The sequence below is a fragment of the Oncorhynchus masou genome, chromosome 26 (genome assembly GCF_036934945.1).
Source record: "Oncorhynchus masou masou isolate Uvic2021 chromosome 26, UVic_Omas_1.1, whole genome shotgun sequence".
NCBI lineage: Eukaryota > Metazoa > Chordata > Actinopteri > Salmoniformes > Salmonidae > Oncorhynchus > Oncorhynchus masou.
In genome coordinates this window covers 19,050,022-19,068,722 of record NC_088237.1, presented here as the reverse complement: position 1 = coordinate 19,068,722, position 18,701 = coordinate 19,050,022, and the positions used below count along the sequence as shown (strand labels likewise).

The following is an 18,701-nucleotide window of genomic DNA, read 5'->3' as shown; positions in this document are numbered from 1 at the left end:
AGACATACTGATGCCTACACAGTGGACAGACATACTGATGCATACACAGTGGACCGACATACCGATGCATACACAGTGGACCGACATACCGATGCATACACAGTGGACCGACATATCGATGCATACACAGTGGACCGACATACCGATGCATACATACACACTATTATTCTTATTTATGGTGGGGTGGTCAGTGACACCTCTTCCGACTTCATTGTGAAAAGGGAGTTGGATTTTAATGACTTGGACTACTCACTCCATGGTAGCTATTTTCTGCGCCAGGCTCGCAATCACAGCAAAGAGCCTCATGTCTGTAAGTCCATCTGTCACCCTGAAATCCACCATCTCCAGGATCTGAGAGAAAAACCATCATGGTCAAAGTGATTCGGAAGATGTTGTGTGTGTGTGTGTGTGTGTGCGTGTGCGTGTGTTGTGTGTATTGCATTTACCCTGTAGACATATATCTCTTCTTCATCAGTTAGCAGCTCTGGAGGGATGATCTTCTTTAGTGCCAGCAGCACTTGCAGGCAGGAAATGTAACCATCAGCATCGCTGTCAACCTGAAGGGATCATCATCAACATTATCATCAACAACAACAACATCATCATGTAAGCAAAGTTTGAAACAATAGAGACAGGAATAGTGAAATGGAGAGACAGAGAGTAAGAACTACAGAAAGAGAGAGACAGGAATAGTGAAATGGAGAGAGAGAGAGAGTAAGAACTAGAGAAAGAGAGAGACAGGAATAGTGAAATGGAGAGAGAGAGAGAGTAAGAACTAGAGAAAGAGAGAGACAGGAATGGTGAAATGGAGAGAGAGAGAGAGAGTAAGAACTAGAGAAAGAGAGAGACAGGAATAGTGAAATTGAGAGAGAGAGAGTAAGAACTAAGAACTAGTGAAATGAAGAGAGAGAGTAAGAACTAGAGAAAGAGACAGGAATAGTGAAATGGAGAGAGAGAGAGAGAACTAGAGAAAGAGAGAGACAGGAATAGTGAAATGGAGAGAGAGAGAGAGAGAACTAGAGAAAGAGAGAGACAGGAATAGTGAAATGGAGAGAGAGAGTAAGAACTAGAGAGAGAGAGAGACAGGAATAGTGAAATGGAGAGAGAGAGAGTAAAAACTATAGAAAGAGAGAGAGAAAACAAGGAAGAAAGAGGGAGTGTATCTGAGGCATAGTGTGAACAGAGAGGGTTTAAATCCCCTTTCACTTACTGCTTCAAAAGCCCTTTTGTATTCTGCCAGCTTCTCCTGGCTGAAAATGCAATACTTTGCCAAGAAGTCGACTGCAAGAAAGAAAGGAAGAGAAGAAGAGAGAAGAAGAGAGTAAATACAAACCTCTGTGTTTAACAGGCTCTCTAGCGGGAAGAGAAGCCACACACAACCCTCTGCTATAGTGTTCAATTCAAATCCACTGCTTACAAATCCTCACACATCACTAAGCTGAAATATAAACTTAATGTTATCTCAAACTAGGTTTATATCTTATTTCATACTAATCACAAGACATCTGTGAGATTTTTGAACGTTTTCTAATAATATCTAGATATACAGTATGCCAGGATTCAGGAGTGTGTATGTTTCTGTGCGTGTGTGAGAGTCTGGTCTTTATCAATGGGAAGGCCAGCAGCATCCCTCTGATGGTGGTGGTGGTGGGGGGCAATAAGGACCAGTGTGTTCACTGGGGTTCCCAGCCAGGCAGGCAGCACACTCAGGGGCCTCTTGTGGCACTTGGCTGCTGGGGTCTTCCTGTGTGTAGTTTTTACAGACCTGGGATCAGCTGAGGTCAATGTATTGATTGACTAAGAGAAACAGGCATCATAACCCACTTTAGGGGAAACGTTTAATACAAGTAAAAGGATTTGAGCACGTAGGACACATTTTAGAAATTATGTACAGTTGATGTCAGAAGTTTACATACACTGAGGTTGGAGTCATTGTTTCTTGTTAACAAACTATAATTTTGGCAAGTCGGTTAGGACATCTACTTTGTGCATGACACAAGTAATTTTTCCAACAATTGTTTAAAGACAAATTATTTCACTGTATCACAATTCCAGTGGGTCAGAAGTTTGCATACACTAAGTTGACTGTGCCTTTAAACAGCTTGGAAAATTCCAGAAAATCATGTCATGGCTTTAGAAGCTTCTGATAGGCTAACTGACATAATCTGAGTCAATTGGAGGTGTATCTGTGGATGTATTTCAATGCCTACCTTCAAACTCAGTGCCTCATGGGAAAATCGAAAGACCTTCGAAAAAAATGTGTAGATTTCCACAAGTCTGGTTTGTCCAATTTCCAAATGCCTGAAGGTACCACGTTCATCTGTACAAACAATAGTACGCAAGTATAAACACCATGGGACCACACAGCCGTCACACCGCTCAGGAAGGAGACGCGTTTTGTCTCCTAGAGATTAATTGACTTTGGTGCGAAAAGTGAAAATCAATCCCAGAACAACAGCAAAGGACCTTGTGAAGATGCTGGAGGAAACAGGTATAAAAGTATTGATATCCACAGTAAAATGAGTCCTATATCAACATAACCTGAAAGGCCGCTCAGCAAGGAAGAAGCTACTGCTCCAAAACCGACTATGATTTGCAACTGCACATGGGGACAAAGATCGTACTTTTTGGAGAAATGTCATCTGGACTGATGAAACAAAAATAGAAAAGTTTGGCTATAATGACCATCGTTATGTTTGGAGGAAAAAGGGGTAGGCTTGCAAGCCCGAAGAACACCATCCCAACCGTGAAGCACGGGGGTGGCAGCATCATGTTGTGGGGATGCTTTTCTGCAGGAGGGGCTGGTGCACTTCACAAAATAGATGGCTTCTTGAGGAAGGACAACAATGTGGTCATATTGAAGCAACATCTCAAGACATCAGTCAGGAAGTTAAATATTGGTTGCAAATGGGTCTTCCAAATGGACAATGACCCCAAGCATACTTCCAAAGTTGTGGCAAAATGGCTTAAGGACAACAAAGTCAAGGTATTGGAGTGGCCATCACAAAGCCCTGACCTCAATCCTATAGAAAATGTGTGGGCAGAACTAAAAAAGCGTATGCGAGCAAGGAAGCCTATAAACCTGATTGAGTTACACCAGCTCTGTCAGGAGGAATGGGCCAAAATTCACCCAACTTATTGTGGGAAGCTTGTGGAAGGCTACCTGAAACGTTTGACCCAAGTTAAACAATTTAAAGGTAATGCTACCAAATACTAATTCAGTGTATGTAAACTTCTGACTCACTGGGAATGTGATGAAAGAAATAAAAGCTGAAATAAATCATTCTCTCTACTATTATTCTGACACTTCACATTCTTCAAATAAAGTGGTGATCCTCACTGAACTAAGACAGGGAAGTTTTACAAGGATTAAATGTCAGGATATGTGAAAAAACTGAATTTAAATGTTTTTGGCTAAGGTGTATGTAAACTTCCGACTTCAACTGTATATATACAGATGTTGAGGATGCCACAAGTCTACAGTGGTCAACATTTCAGATAGCAACTGAAGGGACTACAGCTCGTTTGCTTTAATGGCTAATCACACATCCACGTCAATTTCAGAAAGCAAATCTGGAGGAGGAGAAGAGAAAGCAGCAGAAAGGAGAAAGGGTCGAGAAGGGGAGAGAAGACAAGGGGAGAGAAGGGGAGAGAAGAGAAGGGGAGAGAATTGGAGAGAAGAGAAGCGGAGAGAAGGGGAGAGAAGAGAAGCGGAGATAAGGGGAGAGAAGAGAAGGGGAGAGTAGGGGAGAGAAGGGGAGAGAAGAGAAGGGGAGAGAAGAGAAGCGGAGAGAAGAGAAGCGGAGAGAAGGGGAGAGAAGAGAAGGGGAGAGAAGGGGAGAGAAGAGAAGGGGAGAGAAGGGGAGAGAAGAGAAGGGGAGAGAAGGGGAGAGAAGAGAAGGGGAGAGAAGGGGAGAGAAGAGAAGCGGAGAGAAGGGGAGAGCTCTTTAAGCTGCTTCCACTTCAATTCAGTAGAGATGAGAAAGAGTCCACTGAATAATGGATCTATTCATTGGGTAGCAGAAGAAAGTAGCAGAAACAGAGTTTATATCAGTCTGACTTAAACCCCTGGACCTCTGGGTTTCTCCCCGGTTGCAGGGGGCCGTTTCAATCTGCCATTTATCTGCTTAGGCCTAATCAAAACCAGGCCTTCCGCAGCCTCCGCCTTTCACATGCAAATTGTTACATTCGCATCCAGACAACTTGACTTGTTAAAGCTTGATTGATCAAAACCTGCGGAGGAGCTGTGTACATCTGTTTGCAAATATCTGTGACGAGAAGGGGCTTTCGCTGAGACCCACGAGTCACATGTTTGGTCCCCGAGCAGCGTCTGGTATGGGTATTAGCTAGCCCCCAGACCCCAATCTAACCCTCTTCAATAGACACACACACACACCACTGCCTGGATCAGTGCACTGATCAGTCCAATGAAGTGAATTGACAGCTCCTGTAACAGAGTAAATGGATCCCCTGTCTCATCTCTTTAGCATGATGGCGGGCTGAGGCAGGTCCCATCAGTCCTGTCCCTGGTAGGTAGTGCTCCAGTCCATTTCTACCACGCTCTCTCTCTTTCTCTATCCCAGGCCTGCTTCTCTTTCCTGGGCCTCTGAATTGCACCTCCCAGGCCTGATGTGTGCCCACAGGCACTCACTTTTACACACACACACACACACACACACACACACACACACACACACACACACACACACACACACACACACACACACACACACACACACACACACACACACACACACACACACACACACACACACACACACACACACACAGCAGTCCGTGCTGGAGGGAGATCAGGGGGTCTGCGACTGAGGGGGCCACTCCGTCGGGAAATCAGCCGGACAAAAGGTGCAGTGAGGTGAGAGATTGAGGGAGGAAGCGAAGGCGGGTGGAGGAGCGGGACAAAGCCCAGGCACTAAAACCTCCTGCCAGATAGCCTTATCTGATTCCACTCCAGCGCATGATGACTTTTTTTTCAGATGGCCTTTAAAGCACACAGGTTATGCCTTTGGTGTGAAGCCTAGCAGAAAATGTTAATCAAGAGAAGGACCGTGGCACAGAAAGGCGAGAGAAAGGGGAGAGTCACTCCGCTGAAGCTGTAATCTGTAACGAGAGTGAGGCGATTCAGTAGCGATTGAGGGAGGAACAATGGGGCCGTGATGATGATGATGAGCAAGGAGGTTCACTTTTTCTGCCGTTTGTTTTGCTTCTTTTTGTTCAGTTTCTTCAGTCACCACAAAGACGTCGGTCCGCAGGCGGCGAAAAGTCACCAGTCACATCTCATTTAACACACACTTGGACATCACTGTCAATGTCTCCAGCTGACAGATGACAAACGGCCTGATTGCTGATCTGACGCCGTGCAGGCATTCATGAACGCCTGTTTAATACTTTCTCACAGAGTCACAACCTGAACGAAATGATCCTCATTCAAAGTGAGAAAGTAGTTTGCATATAACCGTTATTTCTGATCGAAATCTAGGTTAAGTGGGAATAACTGAATGACTGCAACAACAAACTCTCAATACCGTACATTATAGTCAGAAATATATAAACAGAGTCGGGACTGTGGTTCTATTGTGTTATATCACGTGTTGTCCTCTTGTTTATTTCACTCCCTCTCTTCCCCACTTAATCCCAGACCTTTGTTTCTGCTCATCATCACATGTATAAAGTGTCCATAATTCCCCAAACAAAGGTCACATTCAGTGCTAGAGGAGAAATGACCCCGTTTTTCCAGCGGGAGAACGTCAGAGCCCCACCTAACCCGCACAGTGTCTGATTAAAAACCTGTATTTAGAGTAATTACATTCATGTAATGAGCATGGATTTTCCATGGCGTTGGCTAGACTCAAACGTTGTCCACTGTGACGGTAACACAACAGGCAGACTACGTGGGAACATTTGGGGATACGTTGGGTTTTAAGCTCTTTAAGTGCTATGATCTTTTAATTCTGTAGCGTCAAAACATGACATGAGTGCTAGTCCTACATTCTTAAAATAAATCAAAGCTTCAGTATAGTTTGAGTAGTTTGACATGTTGTATGATAAAAAAATCATCCAGTCACTGACATTAATTCAATCAAACTGGTCTAGATGGTTCCATGATATGATTCTAGAGTATATTTAAGTGTATTAATTACACAATGGAGCAACCAATGAGGTTTATATGAAGACTAAATGTAACAGTAACATCATTATACAAGCAGGAAGTTGAGAGCTTCAGTAGGCCAGTAGGAGGTGCAGGAGGAAATAATCCGTCCTTTAATTCCTGAGCTCCACTCAATGTTGAAACTCATTCACAGAGAGTGTGTGTCTAAGACAATGTCCATATCCACACGCAACTGTTAGACAGGGGTTCGGACATGACTTAAACATACTGTACATTTCCTCTAGTATTGGAACAGTAGTCGCTAAGGATTCATGGCCAGACTAGCCAATTCATCAATGACGATTACATTATGTTATCGTTTTCCATGAAACAAACTTAGAACCTCATAACCGTCCGCGACCGGGAGGTCCGTGGGGCGACGCACAATTGGCCTAGTGTCGTCCGGGTTAGGGAGGGCTTGGTTGGTAGGGATGTCCTTGTCTCATCGCGCACCAGCGACTCTTGTGGCGGGACGGGCGCAGTGCGTGCTAACCAAGGTTGCCAGGTACACGGTGTTTCCTCCGGCACATTGGTGCGGCTGGCTTCCGGGTTGGATGTGCTCTGTGTTAAGAAGCAGTGCGGCTGGTTGGGTTGTGTATCGGAGGACGCATGACTTTCAACCTTCGTCTCTCCCAAGCCCGTACGGGAGTTGTAGCGATGAGACAAGATAGTAGCTACAACAACAATTGGATACCACGAAATTGGGGAGAAAAAGGGTTAAAAAAATAAATGAATAAACTTAGAACCATATTTACAGGATAGTGAATCAACATTTCGTGATTCTTTAATAACGCGTCCAAATATTATTCAACATCTCTTTTGAGTCGGAGGAGAATTTGGCAGTGTGCTCCAGTCTCTTTGAGCATGGTGAATTTGGCAACAGGCCTCATTATTGCTCCATGGACCTGTGGCTCCGCCCCTTCACTTTCCCCAAAAGGATGAGGGGGAAAAGTCTGTGTCAGGAAAACAAACAAAGACACACGCAGCGCCACACTCCCGACCCTGGCAGCACGCCACCCACCTCACCACAAACCACAGCTCGCACACACACACACACACACACACACACACACACACACACACACACACACACACACACACACACACACACACACACACACACACACACACACACACACACACACACACACACACGCCTAAGTCCAATCACCTAGTGCTGCTACACACACACACACACACACACACACACACACACACACACACACACACACACACACACACACACACACACACACACACACACACACACACACACACACACACACACACACACACACACACACACACACACCCTAAGTCCAATCACCTAGTGCTGCTACACACACACACACACACACACACACACACACACACACACACACACACACACACACACACACACACACACACACACACACACACACACACCTAAGTCCAATCACCTAGCGCTGCTACACACGCACACACACAGATCCACAAGGATAAGTCCTCAAAGCCTCTAATCATCTGCTATAACTGATCTGTACTGATAAGCTGACAAAGCCAAATTCTGTGTTATTATTGCCCAGCCTCTCCTTGACATTATGCCATTAATAAAGCCATTGTGGAGGGCCCTCTCTGTTCAGACACCATATAATAGACTCTTTGACAGATTCACATTGCCGCTCTCTGCCTCTCTCCTTCTCTGCGCTCTTTGAAAACAGCGGCAGCTAACGTGCATATTCCACGCTGCTGCTCATCAATAGGCTGGCTGTTTGTTTGTCCAGTCATTTGGCGGTAATGGTAAATACACAGAGGTATTCTAGATCAAAGGCTGAGCAAACAGCCGTTACATAAAGGCACTGTACCCTAGCGCACGGGCACACACACACACACCGACACACACACACAGATACATACATATACACACAGACATAGGCGCATGCGTGCAGACACACACACACATACACACACCCCCTCTTTTCTAAGTGATTGGTCTCCCTTGCTCATTAATTGAGAAGCTATTCATTGTGGTGAAAACAACCGAGCAAACGACTGCAGTGGATTCCCCACCTAACTGAATAGAACACTAATAGATGGGAGGCTGAGTGGCGTCCGGGGGGCTGGGCTGAGGCGGTGCAGTCACGGGGCCGCCAGGTGTTCCCCATCAACACTGACATTCATCAGAGACCCTGGCAGAGTGAGTCACTGTTGCCAGCAGCACAGGTACAGCTACTGAGTAGCACTCCATGGGACAACAGCACACAATGGAGCTCCGAGTGGACACCAGTCTCCCTGCATGCACTTACAGTCATCCCTCTTGCGTATCTATCCAAAACAATCATGCACTCAGTCAACACAGGCATTGTATTTTCCAAGCCTACTAGGAAAACAGTGAGGTTCAGACCTGACCCCGCTCTTATCTGTATGAAAACAATCATCACTCCGCTATTGCTTATACTTACTGTATACAATCTACGGTGTCTCTACTACTGTGATAACACAGATATGTACTTTTGATGGGAAACAGGGAGTGTGGCACAAACAGAGGCACTAGAGAAAGTGAATGTCTAGGGGTAGGAAGGATGGATGGATGGATGGATGGATGGATGGATGGATGGAAGGATGAATGGGGAAGTAAAAGAAGAAAGTGGGAGAAAAGTGCATAGAGGAAGAATGGAACGAGGGAGGGGTGCGTTGAGAGGCGTCTCTCTGGGAGTGCTTTGGCCAGTGGTCAGTGCCAGACGAAAGGGTGCCAATTAAGGCCAATTAGTGCCTTTCAGCCCCTAATGAGGGGACACGTTTCCACGTGTCTGAGCGAGGGGCAGCAGCCTGCACACACGTGCAAACACATACATACTGACACTCATTGTCACACAAACCCACAAAGACAAACAGAAAGTAACACCAGCAGACATAACATGATGCCTGAACACGACTGCTAAAAATATCAAATGAGCTGAGATCTGAGAAATAGTTTAAGCCAATGCACACTTATGAAAGAGAAACAGTTCCCTCTCCCCACCACACACAAACACAAAAGCTCACCATTGGTAAAAACCTTCCTTTTGTTGTGTGGAAGGACAGCTGCAGGGTTCTTCCTCTCGGTTTATTACTGGCTGAACAGACCTGTCCAATCAGACTGTGGCTGTGCGCACAGGAGAAACCCTGACCTAGGGACCAGTCTGGGGGCCCCACCCCCTTAACCTTGACCCGAGGTGTACAGGCTCATTGTGGGACTTGCCAGGCTCGGCGCAGTGACAATGGGAGGCATGACAGAAATTGGACATTTGGGAGAAACTGAAGAATTTCAGAGTAAACTCCTGTTTACAAAGCAGCTAATTGAAATGGTGAAATCAACTGCTGTGCTCTGGACTAAAGGAAAATTGTGTTGGGGAGAAAAATTATTTTTAAAAGTTGAGAGGCCGCAGTGTTGAGCGTAGATGCGTTTGTGTTTTGCTAACATGCTCCCTTATGGTAAGAGGCAGTGGGCAGATCAATGTGTGTCGGTTGGCAGTTTGGGTTTTAAATGTGTGAGGGTGGATGGATACACTGATACACTCACAGTCCTCAAACCTGGAGCGGCCCCTGTTGTGGCTGGGCTGGAGGGGCCCGCTGTCCTGGAGTCTGGAGTAGATGTTTAGCACCTTTGTCTTTCTCTCCTCCCTTTTTCGCTCCTTCTCCCTCATCCTGCGCTCCAGCCTCCCGGGCCTTCTCCTGGCCCCTATGGAAGCCCAGCCTCGCTCCCCCCGATCAGGGCAACCAGGCTCCTCCTTCACTGGAACCCCCTGGTCTGGGCTGGGGCCTGGATGGGGACACAGAGATGGAGAATAATATCATGGCATTGGGCAGATTTCAAAGCCCATCTGAGTCTGAGAGGTCATCATATTGCATTCATATCCCCATAATGAGAACTAACACTGCTTTTTATTTTTTATTTCCCCTTTATTTAACCAGGTAGGCAAGTTGAGAACAAGTTCTCATTTACAATTGCGACCTGGCCAAGATAAAGCAAAGCAGTTCGACACATACAACGACACAGAGTTACACATGGAGTAAAACAAACATACAGTCAATAATACAGTATAAACAAGTCTATATACAATGTGAGCAAATGAGGTGAGATAAGGGAGGTAAAGGCAAAAAAAGGCCATGGTGGCAAAGTAAATACAATATAGCAAGTAAAACACTGGAATGGTAGATTTGCAATGGAAGAATGTGCAAAGTAGAAATAAAAATAATGGGGTGCAAAGGAGCAAAATAAATTAATTAAATACAGTAGGGAAAGAGGTAGTTGTTTGGGCTAAAATATAGGTGGTTATGGTTATGGTTTGGGACCTTCTTGTTTCTGGTGCTCATTCACTGGTTATTGTATTTTCATGATGCTGACCCACTTAGTTTAATATTACTGTTGTGTGCCTAGTAGAATTCCACAAAGCACTTTGAAAGTCAACATGCTAGGTGTTCTGCATTTGAGTACATCTATCTTGCTACTTAAGAAATAACCTTGCAACCCCCCCCCACAAACACACGTTCACCTCTTTGTCCTCCCTAAACATCCCAGTCACATCACATCTCCACTCCTCTGTTCTTTACACATCCTAACTGAAAGAGGGACACTCCCTTCGGGAAACTTAACCACTCAGTCGATTTGGCACTGGCCCCCAATTAGGAGTCCCATTATCTGCCAATGAAATGTCAGAATAATGCACTTCCTGGCCTGGAAGCGCAGGGACAACGAGTGTCATCAATGAAGACTCAAGGTACATCGAGGCTTGGATTGTGATTAAAAAACTATAGTAGTCATTCTTTACCATAAGTGTTACTTGTGTTACCACATAAAACAAATGAGTTTCAGGCATTTCAGTATTAGGGTAGTGTTAGTTAGATATTACAATCAGGAGAAAGCTTGACCAACAGAGTGATAGGGTTCAAATCTATCTTTCATCAAAAACGTCACAGGCTGTCATCATATATCATATATCGTGCTGAAAGGTCAGAGGTCAGCAGCTCAGATGGATATAGTCATGTCTCATTTGACAATCCGTCTTCCACCACAGTGAACACAATCACATCTCTACTTCAGTTTCTGTGTCGGGCACCATTCTCAATAACAAAGGCTTTTGGGCAGTAAAATACTGTCTACCGACACAACATTTTATTTGTGTGCAACATCAATCATGTTTAGATTATTTATTTAAACAAAATTGGAAGGACCAAGGAGATGGATAATACAAATGATATCATACTGAATAGAATGCATGCCTATACACCATGAAATTATAAGGAACGGTGACAAAATGTTAGTTCAATTGCTATCTGAAATGATGCATTTGTGCAAGCGCTTTAACATCTTACATGAAAACATTTCATAATATATTTATGTTCATTATTGGACAAGACCAACTAGACTGGTCATTTTAAACATAGCGACTCTGAGACATGCTTGATACAAAGTAAAAGCTTCATGAATAATTTGGTACCTTCCTTTCTGAAAGCTCCTGTTCTAACATGGCCTAATCCGTGAATGCTGGGGAGTGATTGCTGGTCAGTTAAAGCTGGAAACAGGACAGTGGCCTGCTTAGAAACCATCTAAAACACACAGACCAGGTTACCATACCAACAGAGCCATCTGAATCGTGGCAGATAGCTGGATTTGGCCGTGTGTAGCTAAGTCAAATCCCCTCCCTGATCTTAAAAGGCCAATGAAGACAAAACAAAATCACACACCCCCCCCCCCTCTGGCCAGCTCTGCCCCTGAACACAAAAATACACACATCGACTGCTCCTCCACACAGAAACACCCCAACATCCAGTGCACCAGGAAGAGGCAGGAAGGTTGGACTTGTATCTTTTTCTTTGTGTCTTTTTCTTTGTGTGCCACCCAGAGCCTTTGAGAAAAAAGGCTGGATGGGATGAGCGTCAGTGAGACAATCAGTGCCATTCACCGATGCCACCCAGAGCCTCGACTCCTCTATCTGTCCAGAAGAAAGGCTGGAATAAAGGGATGAGCGTCAGTGAGACAATCAGTGCCATTCACCGATGCCACCCAGAGCCTCGACTCCTCTATCTGTCCAGAAGAAAGGCTGGAATAAAGGGAGGGGCGGAGGAAAAAGGCAAATCCGTCCAGATTATTATTCATGGGGAGGGATTGGCCTTTTCAGGTCTCCTTTATTGGCCGGTTCGTTTTCCAACACGTCATCCTCTCCATCAGCCGCTGACAAGTGCCAATCAAAGGGCCTGGATGAATCCAGGTTTGAAAAAGGGCAAGGAGGGAGAGAAAACGATGGTGGATTTTGGAGGAGACAATGGCCTCTGAGCCCACAGTGACAGTGGTTTAGAGACAATGGTGACACAGCTACATTGTCAGTGTGTGGTCCTCTGGGGGGGGGGGGGGGTGGAGGAACACGACTAATCTCTACTCCAGTGTCTTTCCCTTCTCTTTCACCGGCCCTAATCTGTCCAGCTAGTGGCTCCCCGAAGCCTTCCGGAACAATCTACCAGGGTCAGTCCAGATTAGTCCTTTTTGTGGCCCCGGCTCATAACGATATTCACTTAGGGCACTAACGTCTTCAGTTACAGCTGAATGCTAAACTCTGGGGTAAACACAGGAGTGACCGGGCAGAATTGAAACAGTCATGCATTTGTACCTATGAATTAGTTATGACAGAGAGAGGGACAAAGACCTTATCAGAGTGCTCACTGGGGACAGACCACATAGCTTACTGACTTATCTTATTGCATGATGTTTCTGACTGGGTAAGTCCTTGGCCTAAGTGACATAGGCCTGTAATCTGCCTATTGGTTCATGCACAGGTGGACATTGTTTGGAACAAGCCACATTATAAAGCTATAAACCTGTTGTAACAAATAACTGATAACTACGACAACAGGGTCTGTATTTCACATTTATCGTATATTCTTTATTTGGATACATACTTTTAGGTCGAAGTCCATTGGATTCGTAAATTCATACTGGAACGCCATGCTGTCACCCTACAATGCTGTCCCCATAGTGTCACATTGAGCCCTAACAGTTTCACTCTATGGACTACTTAGGGAGCTCTATTGAGAGTTTTAACTGCGCCGTTCCTCCGCTTGGAAACCCAATTTCACCTAACCTATGGCCACACAAAGCCATCCCACACACTGGGCACCTCTCAAAGGCTCGCTGAACCCGGGGCTGACCCCTCAGCGCCCTCCCCATGACCCTCTCCTGGGCTCTGACCATGTCTTTGGACTCCCAGAGGTCATTGTGCACGAACACACAAACCATCACCAAGGATACCTGGGATGACATCTTGTTTTTTATGTGACAAGTTTGTTCTCGCAGAGCTACAGAAAATAAGACCGTGTTTTGGGGTTTCGGGATGTTTAGGTCTCCACCACAACAAACGTCTGTCTTATGTCCAATGAGCATTATGAGTGTTGCATTGCAGGCAGGCATGTATTGCAGGCATGTAAAATAGAGGTAATAATAATAAATAATAATAATAAATAATAATAATAAATAAATAAATAAATAAATAATAATAATAAAACTTTACTATCCCACATTAAGACATCTCACTAAAATGTCACTCACCCCTGTCATTTAAGGTGGTAAGGGCCTGGCTGGTTTGGTCACTTCCCTCGGACTCCTCCCCATCTGTAAGTTAACATAGATGTAGTCATGTGACACAGCTCCTGGTATCTGACCAGTGAGTGTAACCCGCCAGTCATGGTGTCCTGACATCAGACAACAAGCAGTGGATCCAAGAGGACATGTTACATGTTACTGTGGTCTTGGTCATAGTTAATGGCTAAGTACGGTGGCCTTCATGCACGGCCGTTGAATCACAGGTACAACAACTGGGTTTATAATGGTGCTGCCACTGAGCCGCAACACAGCGAGCCACGGGCCATTAGGGCCAACATAACACAGTGATACAGGAGAGTCACTCAGCGTTAAAACACATGGCATGATCACAGGTGTGGTGAAATAGAGGAGAAAGTGATGAGAGGGAAGAGGGAAAAGGAGAAATTGAATGGGGAGAAAGTTTGGGTAAGTCAAACCCAATTGACCCTTCCTTTCTCTTCCCTTCCTGTGAAGCCTGTTTTCTCTGGGTTTCTGGTCCTACAGTACTTGCTCTGCCTTTGAACCCATTATTCATCAGTGTACACAAGACGGCCACACAGGAGAGGACCACTCTGCTCGCCAGCCGGCTCTACGGAGGATTATCAGGCTTAAATGTACCGGACGCAGAGAAACACGGCCAAACACAGCGGTGACAGTAAGAACACAATGGCTTTGAATATGACCCGCTCTAGTATGGACAGAGGGGGCTTTTACGGAGACCAAACCCTCATGTTAAGGACAGCCTCTTGTAGGTATTGACTGATTAAAGATAGCTGTTAAGGGTTTCCTGAGCTGAATGCTTCGTTTCAGAGAGAAGGGTCGAATGCATAATATGCAGAGCAAGCTGAAGTACAAGGATTAGGAAATCAAATCAATAAGGTTGTTAAGAGATCATGTTCCTTCAGTGTGGATGTGATAGGAGTTATACGATGCAGTACCACAGCAGGACTCGCATGGGGAACTGGTGGACCCAGATATGGTGCCTGGCGGACTGGAATCACTGATCCATGACGATGGTGACCTGGAACCATCCTCGGTGTGGGACTGCTGAAAACACAAGCATAAAACCGCGACACGATGATCACATTATTCAGTCTGACCTGTGTTCAAACCACATTGACCAATCAGGCATGACCATTACAAAAAAAACACATTATAACCACATAATGCGTGCCAATCCCGTACCAGCACACTAGACTCTAACCCTGTGGTGTAGTAGTGGTCCAGTATGCAAATAGCCTAACGTGAATCATGCCCCGTGTACTCAGAACGCTTCATTGTGGTTAGACATAATCACAGGGGGCTTATAAGACACATTGAGCCTTTCAGAGAGCAGAGGAAGCTCTCTCCTCCATCATAAAGAGGAGATGAATAGACTATCGCGTGGAGCACCTGTATCCATTCCACTGCACCCCGGCACTCGCAGCGCTGCGTTTACCCCCTGACCCCTCACCCCTGACCCTGTCTGATCCATCCCACCAGCGGCACATCCTCCAAAAGAGTCCCCCCTGTATAGAGCCTCATCTAAGTGTCAGTGAGTGGACTCCCTTTGGATAGAGCAGTGGGCTGAGTGGAGCGTGGTGTAAATAGGCTGTCTGCTCTTTCAGTGGTACAGTCACCAGCCTCTCCCTCCGGTGGCCTGTGACTGATTAACTACACACCTGCTGCACTGCACGCTTCTCTCACTATTGTTATAGTGTGTTTCAATTATCAACAACAATTTGGCTGCTTGATCCTGGATGGCAGTTACAAATTCACGCCAGTTCAGGTTTATACTGTAAATAGAGGTCTTTGTCTCAGTCAGTGTCTGTGTGTTTGTATAGTCTGTGTTTAAACAACAATGTGCAATAGTCATTTAAGGAGACGGATGAAAGCCACGGGGGAGGGGGGTTGTTGTTGTGAGGGGTAGTTTAGGGGAGGGCCTACAGACACTCACCATTGTGTGCTCACCCTGTCCCTGGACTTTGCCTGTGGCGACACACCTCTCAGACACACTGCCGTCTCCACAGCTGCCAGCTGTGAGGGGCTGCAGGACGCCTGACAACAACACACACACACATCCATGCAGACACACACACACACATCAATTTGAAGACACATACTGGGTAGATCTTGTGTGCACGTGCCAGCGTGCCCGATGTACACGCTTGCGCGCGTGTTTTCCTTTGTGTTTGAGTAATGCCATGTATTAGTTAAAAGTATGGTTCCTAATCTCTCTGCAAATGCTGATATGAAAAGAGTGGGGAAAAAAACATGGAGGAGCACCTGTCTCTCAGAAGCGTGCCAGGTGCAAACACAGAATGGGAAAACATTGTTCTGGAGACACACCTAGGAGGACAGAGAGACAGACGAGCTCCCTGCAGTGTCTACATCTCCAGGCAGGCCACAGTGATACGTCAAGAGGATTTAGTTTGATTCAACGACTGTATTCAAGGCCATTGCCAATTCAGAGGAGAATCATCACACTGAGCAATAGTATTGTCAATATCTTGGAAAACAAGTTATACATCCTTTGTTTGCCTATAAAACTACAATATGATGTGCTTATTTCCAACAGTTTGCTCATCGACCACTTACGTTCCTTTCACCAATTTACAGGACGTTTGGTCAACTTTCTATGCCATTTCTTGCATCACCCAGAGTGATGTGCGCCTGCCGCACAGACACAATCACATCCAGATTGTGCCATTGTTAAACGAGATACTTTTGTGTGTCTGGGCTGAGGTCTCCAGGTTAATGGTAAATGCGAAGCGGTTTGATCTTTATTAATATGGCATATCATATCCCAATAAAATGCTCTGCCAAAGCCAGAAATGAGCCTCCATATCTTTATGGCCTTTCAGTTAAGAGCCTGCAGCAGCATGCCTGGGAGCAGATGAGAGGCGGTTCACACTGTAAAGACATTACTCTCAAGGCCGGCCAACGAACGGCAGGCACACACCCATAACGCTGCTTGGTATTCCCCTGTCCAGCCTATTCTACAGAATACTCCTCTGTCTGGATTTTACCTGTTGTGAAATCAACGGTTTTGCTGTTTCTATCAAAGGTCATAGCCTGGCTCATTGTAACTGATGTTACAGAAACTGTCGAAGGAGTGAGTTTTCATCTAATCTTATTGAGACAATGTCTCAAACACAGTGTGTATATAAAGACATGTGTCAGTCCAATCACATTCACTGACACGCAAATAAATCACAGACTGGGTTTGGTGTTGAGTTGTAAATCAGGGATACCTGTAGTATATAGCGTTGGACTAAGAGGTCTTCTGGCTCGGAGTGCCGCTATGTGGCCTGTTGTTCCGTCTTCTGTTGGGGAGTACATGTCCTGACCAGCGAGCCAGTGGGGCTCCACAGGGTCCGACCGGTCCAGAAGCAGGAGCTGCACACGGGACAGGGAGCCCAGGTCCCCTGAGTCACAGCCCACTGTCAGAGCAGCCAGGCCTGGGGACATCTCTGCAGAGGTGGCATACAGTATACAGGACAACTGAAGCATTATGTGAAACAGCAGATCCAACACATCAGAACTAAAGCATTAAAAATGGACTAATGGAGTCCATGGCATTAGTCAGTCCATCTACTACCTCATTTAATTTTCTTTCTTGACATTTTGCAGACACTCTTATCCAGAGCACGTACATAAATGTTCATGCTGATCCCCTGTGGGATGCGAACCCACAACCCTGGTGTTGCAAGAGACATGCTCTACCAACTGAGCTACAAGGGACTCAACAAACAAGACATTAGTCAGGACCAGAGTGACCACCTTCTCTGATTACCTGTGTGCAGGGGGTTATCACAGGGGCCCCTGAATAACCAGGGATAGGCCAGAGGTAGCCTCTCTGAAAAGATTAGAGGTAGAGGAAATAGTCCTGCTGTATGGATCAGTGAGGTGTGTGTGCAAATATGACTGACAACCCTCCGGCTCCACCCCCCCCAGTCCTCGGCTCCAAAGTTCTCTGTCACGGCCAATTAAAAGGGGATCAGTAACAGTGTGGGCTCCCTGCCCATGCAAATCCTCGGCCCACGCCGTCCAGGCAGAGAGCAGGGTGTGGAGCTGCTGTTCCCTGGGAGGGGATTTCACACAGCTGCTGGGCTGGAGCTGCCTCATATCACGCTCCGCTGCAAGTCAACCCTGCTTCTCCTCTCAATGCAATCTCAGTCCCACCATCTCACAGCCATTGTGGAATGCATTGTGTTTTATAGCGCATAAAAAGTATCACATCTGGATAGTTTTCTAGTTGTTAATTAAGTACAGTACAGCTTTTTTTACAGTGTGTCCTTTGAGCGACTAACTTTTAGAGACTTTGAGCGACTTGAAATGAATTCCGCCTAGATCAGGGGAAGACAACCCTGTTCCTGGAGTGATGCAGGTACTGCAGGATGATGTTCCGGCACCACACCTGACCAACCGAGCTAATTCCTCAGTTCAGTGATTCCCTACATTCAACACACCTGGTCTTCCAGGTCAGTTAACCCAAAAACATGACGTGCCTGTGGACCTCTAGGACCAGGGTTGCCTACCCCTATCATAGGGAATGTGCCTTCCTCTACAATGTGTTGCGTGTGTCTCTGGGTGTGTTTCTGTTTGTCAGGTAAACCCCTTCAGGTGAGGAAAAAATAACTGTCTTGCTGTCTGATTGATTAAGGAGTTGTGGTGAAGTCCCGTGGTGAAACACATTGTGATGACACACTTTCAGTTAGGCTGGGAGTTAACCCCCTCATTAGCCATGACAATGCAACCCATTGTAAAGACACACTGTTACAGATAACAAGGGTCTAACCCAGTGATTAAAGTGTTAACTAGCTATACTGCCACCCAGACGGAGAGTGGAGAGTGGAGAGTGGACATACACACTTAGATGCCTGTGAGTCAGTAGCAAAGTTTAAGAGGTCAGTCAGTTTAAGACAGTTTTACATGTATTTACTTTCCAGGCTC

At 45.8% G+C, this 18,701-nt stretch overlaps 1 protein-coding gene across 1 annotated transcript; it reads right to left on the bottom strand.

The window, feature by feature from the left end:
- Window positions 1–540: 540 nt before the first annotated feature.
- LOC135515114 (uncharacterized) lies at window positions 541–17,667 on the bottom strand. Its single transcript, XM_064938937.1, has 8 exons — window positions 17,542–17,667; window positions 17,000–17,218; window positions 15,703–15,803; window positions 14,705–14,813; window positions 13,734–13,796; window positions 9,714–9,953; window positions 1,211–1,281; window positions 541–549 (listed from the first exon to the last, which is right to left on the bottom strand). Exons 2-8 carry the CDS (start codon window positions 17,214–17,216, stop codon window positions 541–543), a joined length of 810 nt encoding a protein of 269 aa, XP_064795009.1. The 5' UTR covers window positions 17,217–17,218; window positions 17,542–17,667.
- Window positions 17,668–18,701: the final 1,034 nt, after the last annotated feature.

Excerpts from the sequence above, each read along its gene's own strand:
- LOC135515114 (XM_064938937.1), bottom strand. The coding sequence starts at position 17,216 with ATGTCCCCAGGCCTGGCTGCTCTGACAGTGGGCTGTGACTCAGGGGAC. Across the intron at positions 15,804-16,999 it reads TCCAACGCTATATACTACAG|GCGTCCTGCAGCCCCTCACA; the intron begins GTATCCCTGATT and ends TGTTGTTGTCAG. Across the intron at positions 13,797-14,704 it reads CCCATGCGAGTCCTGCTGTG|ATGGGGAGGAGTCCGAGGGA; the intron begins GTACTGCATCGT and ends GTTAACTTACAG.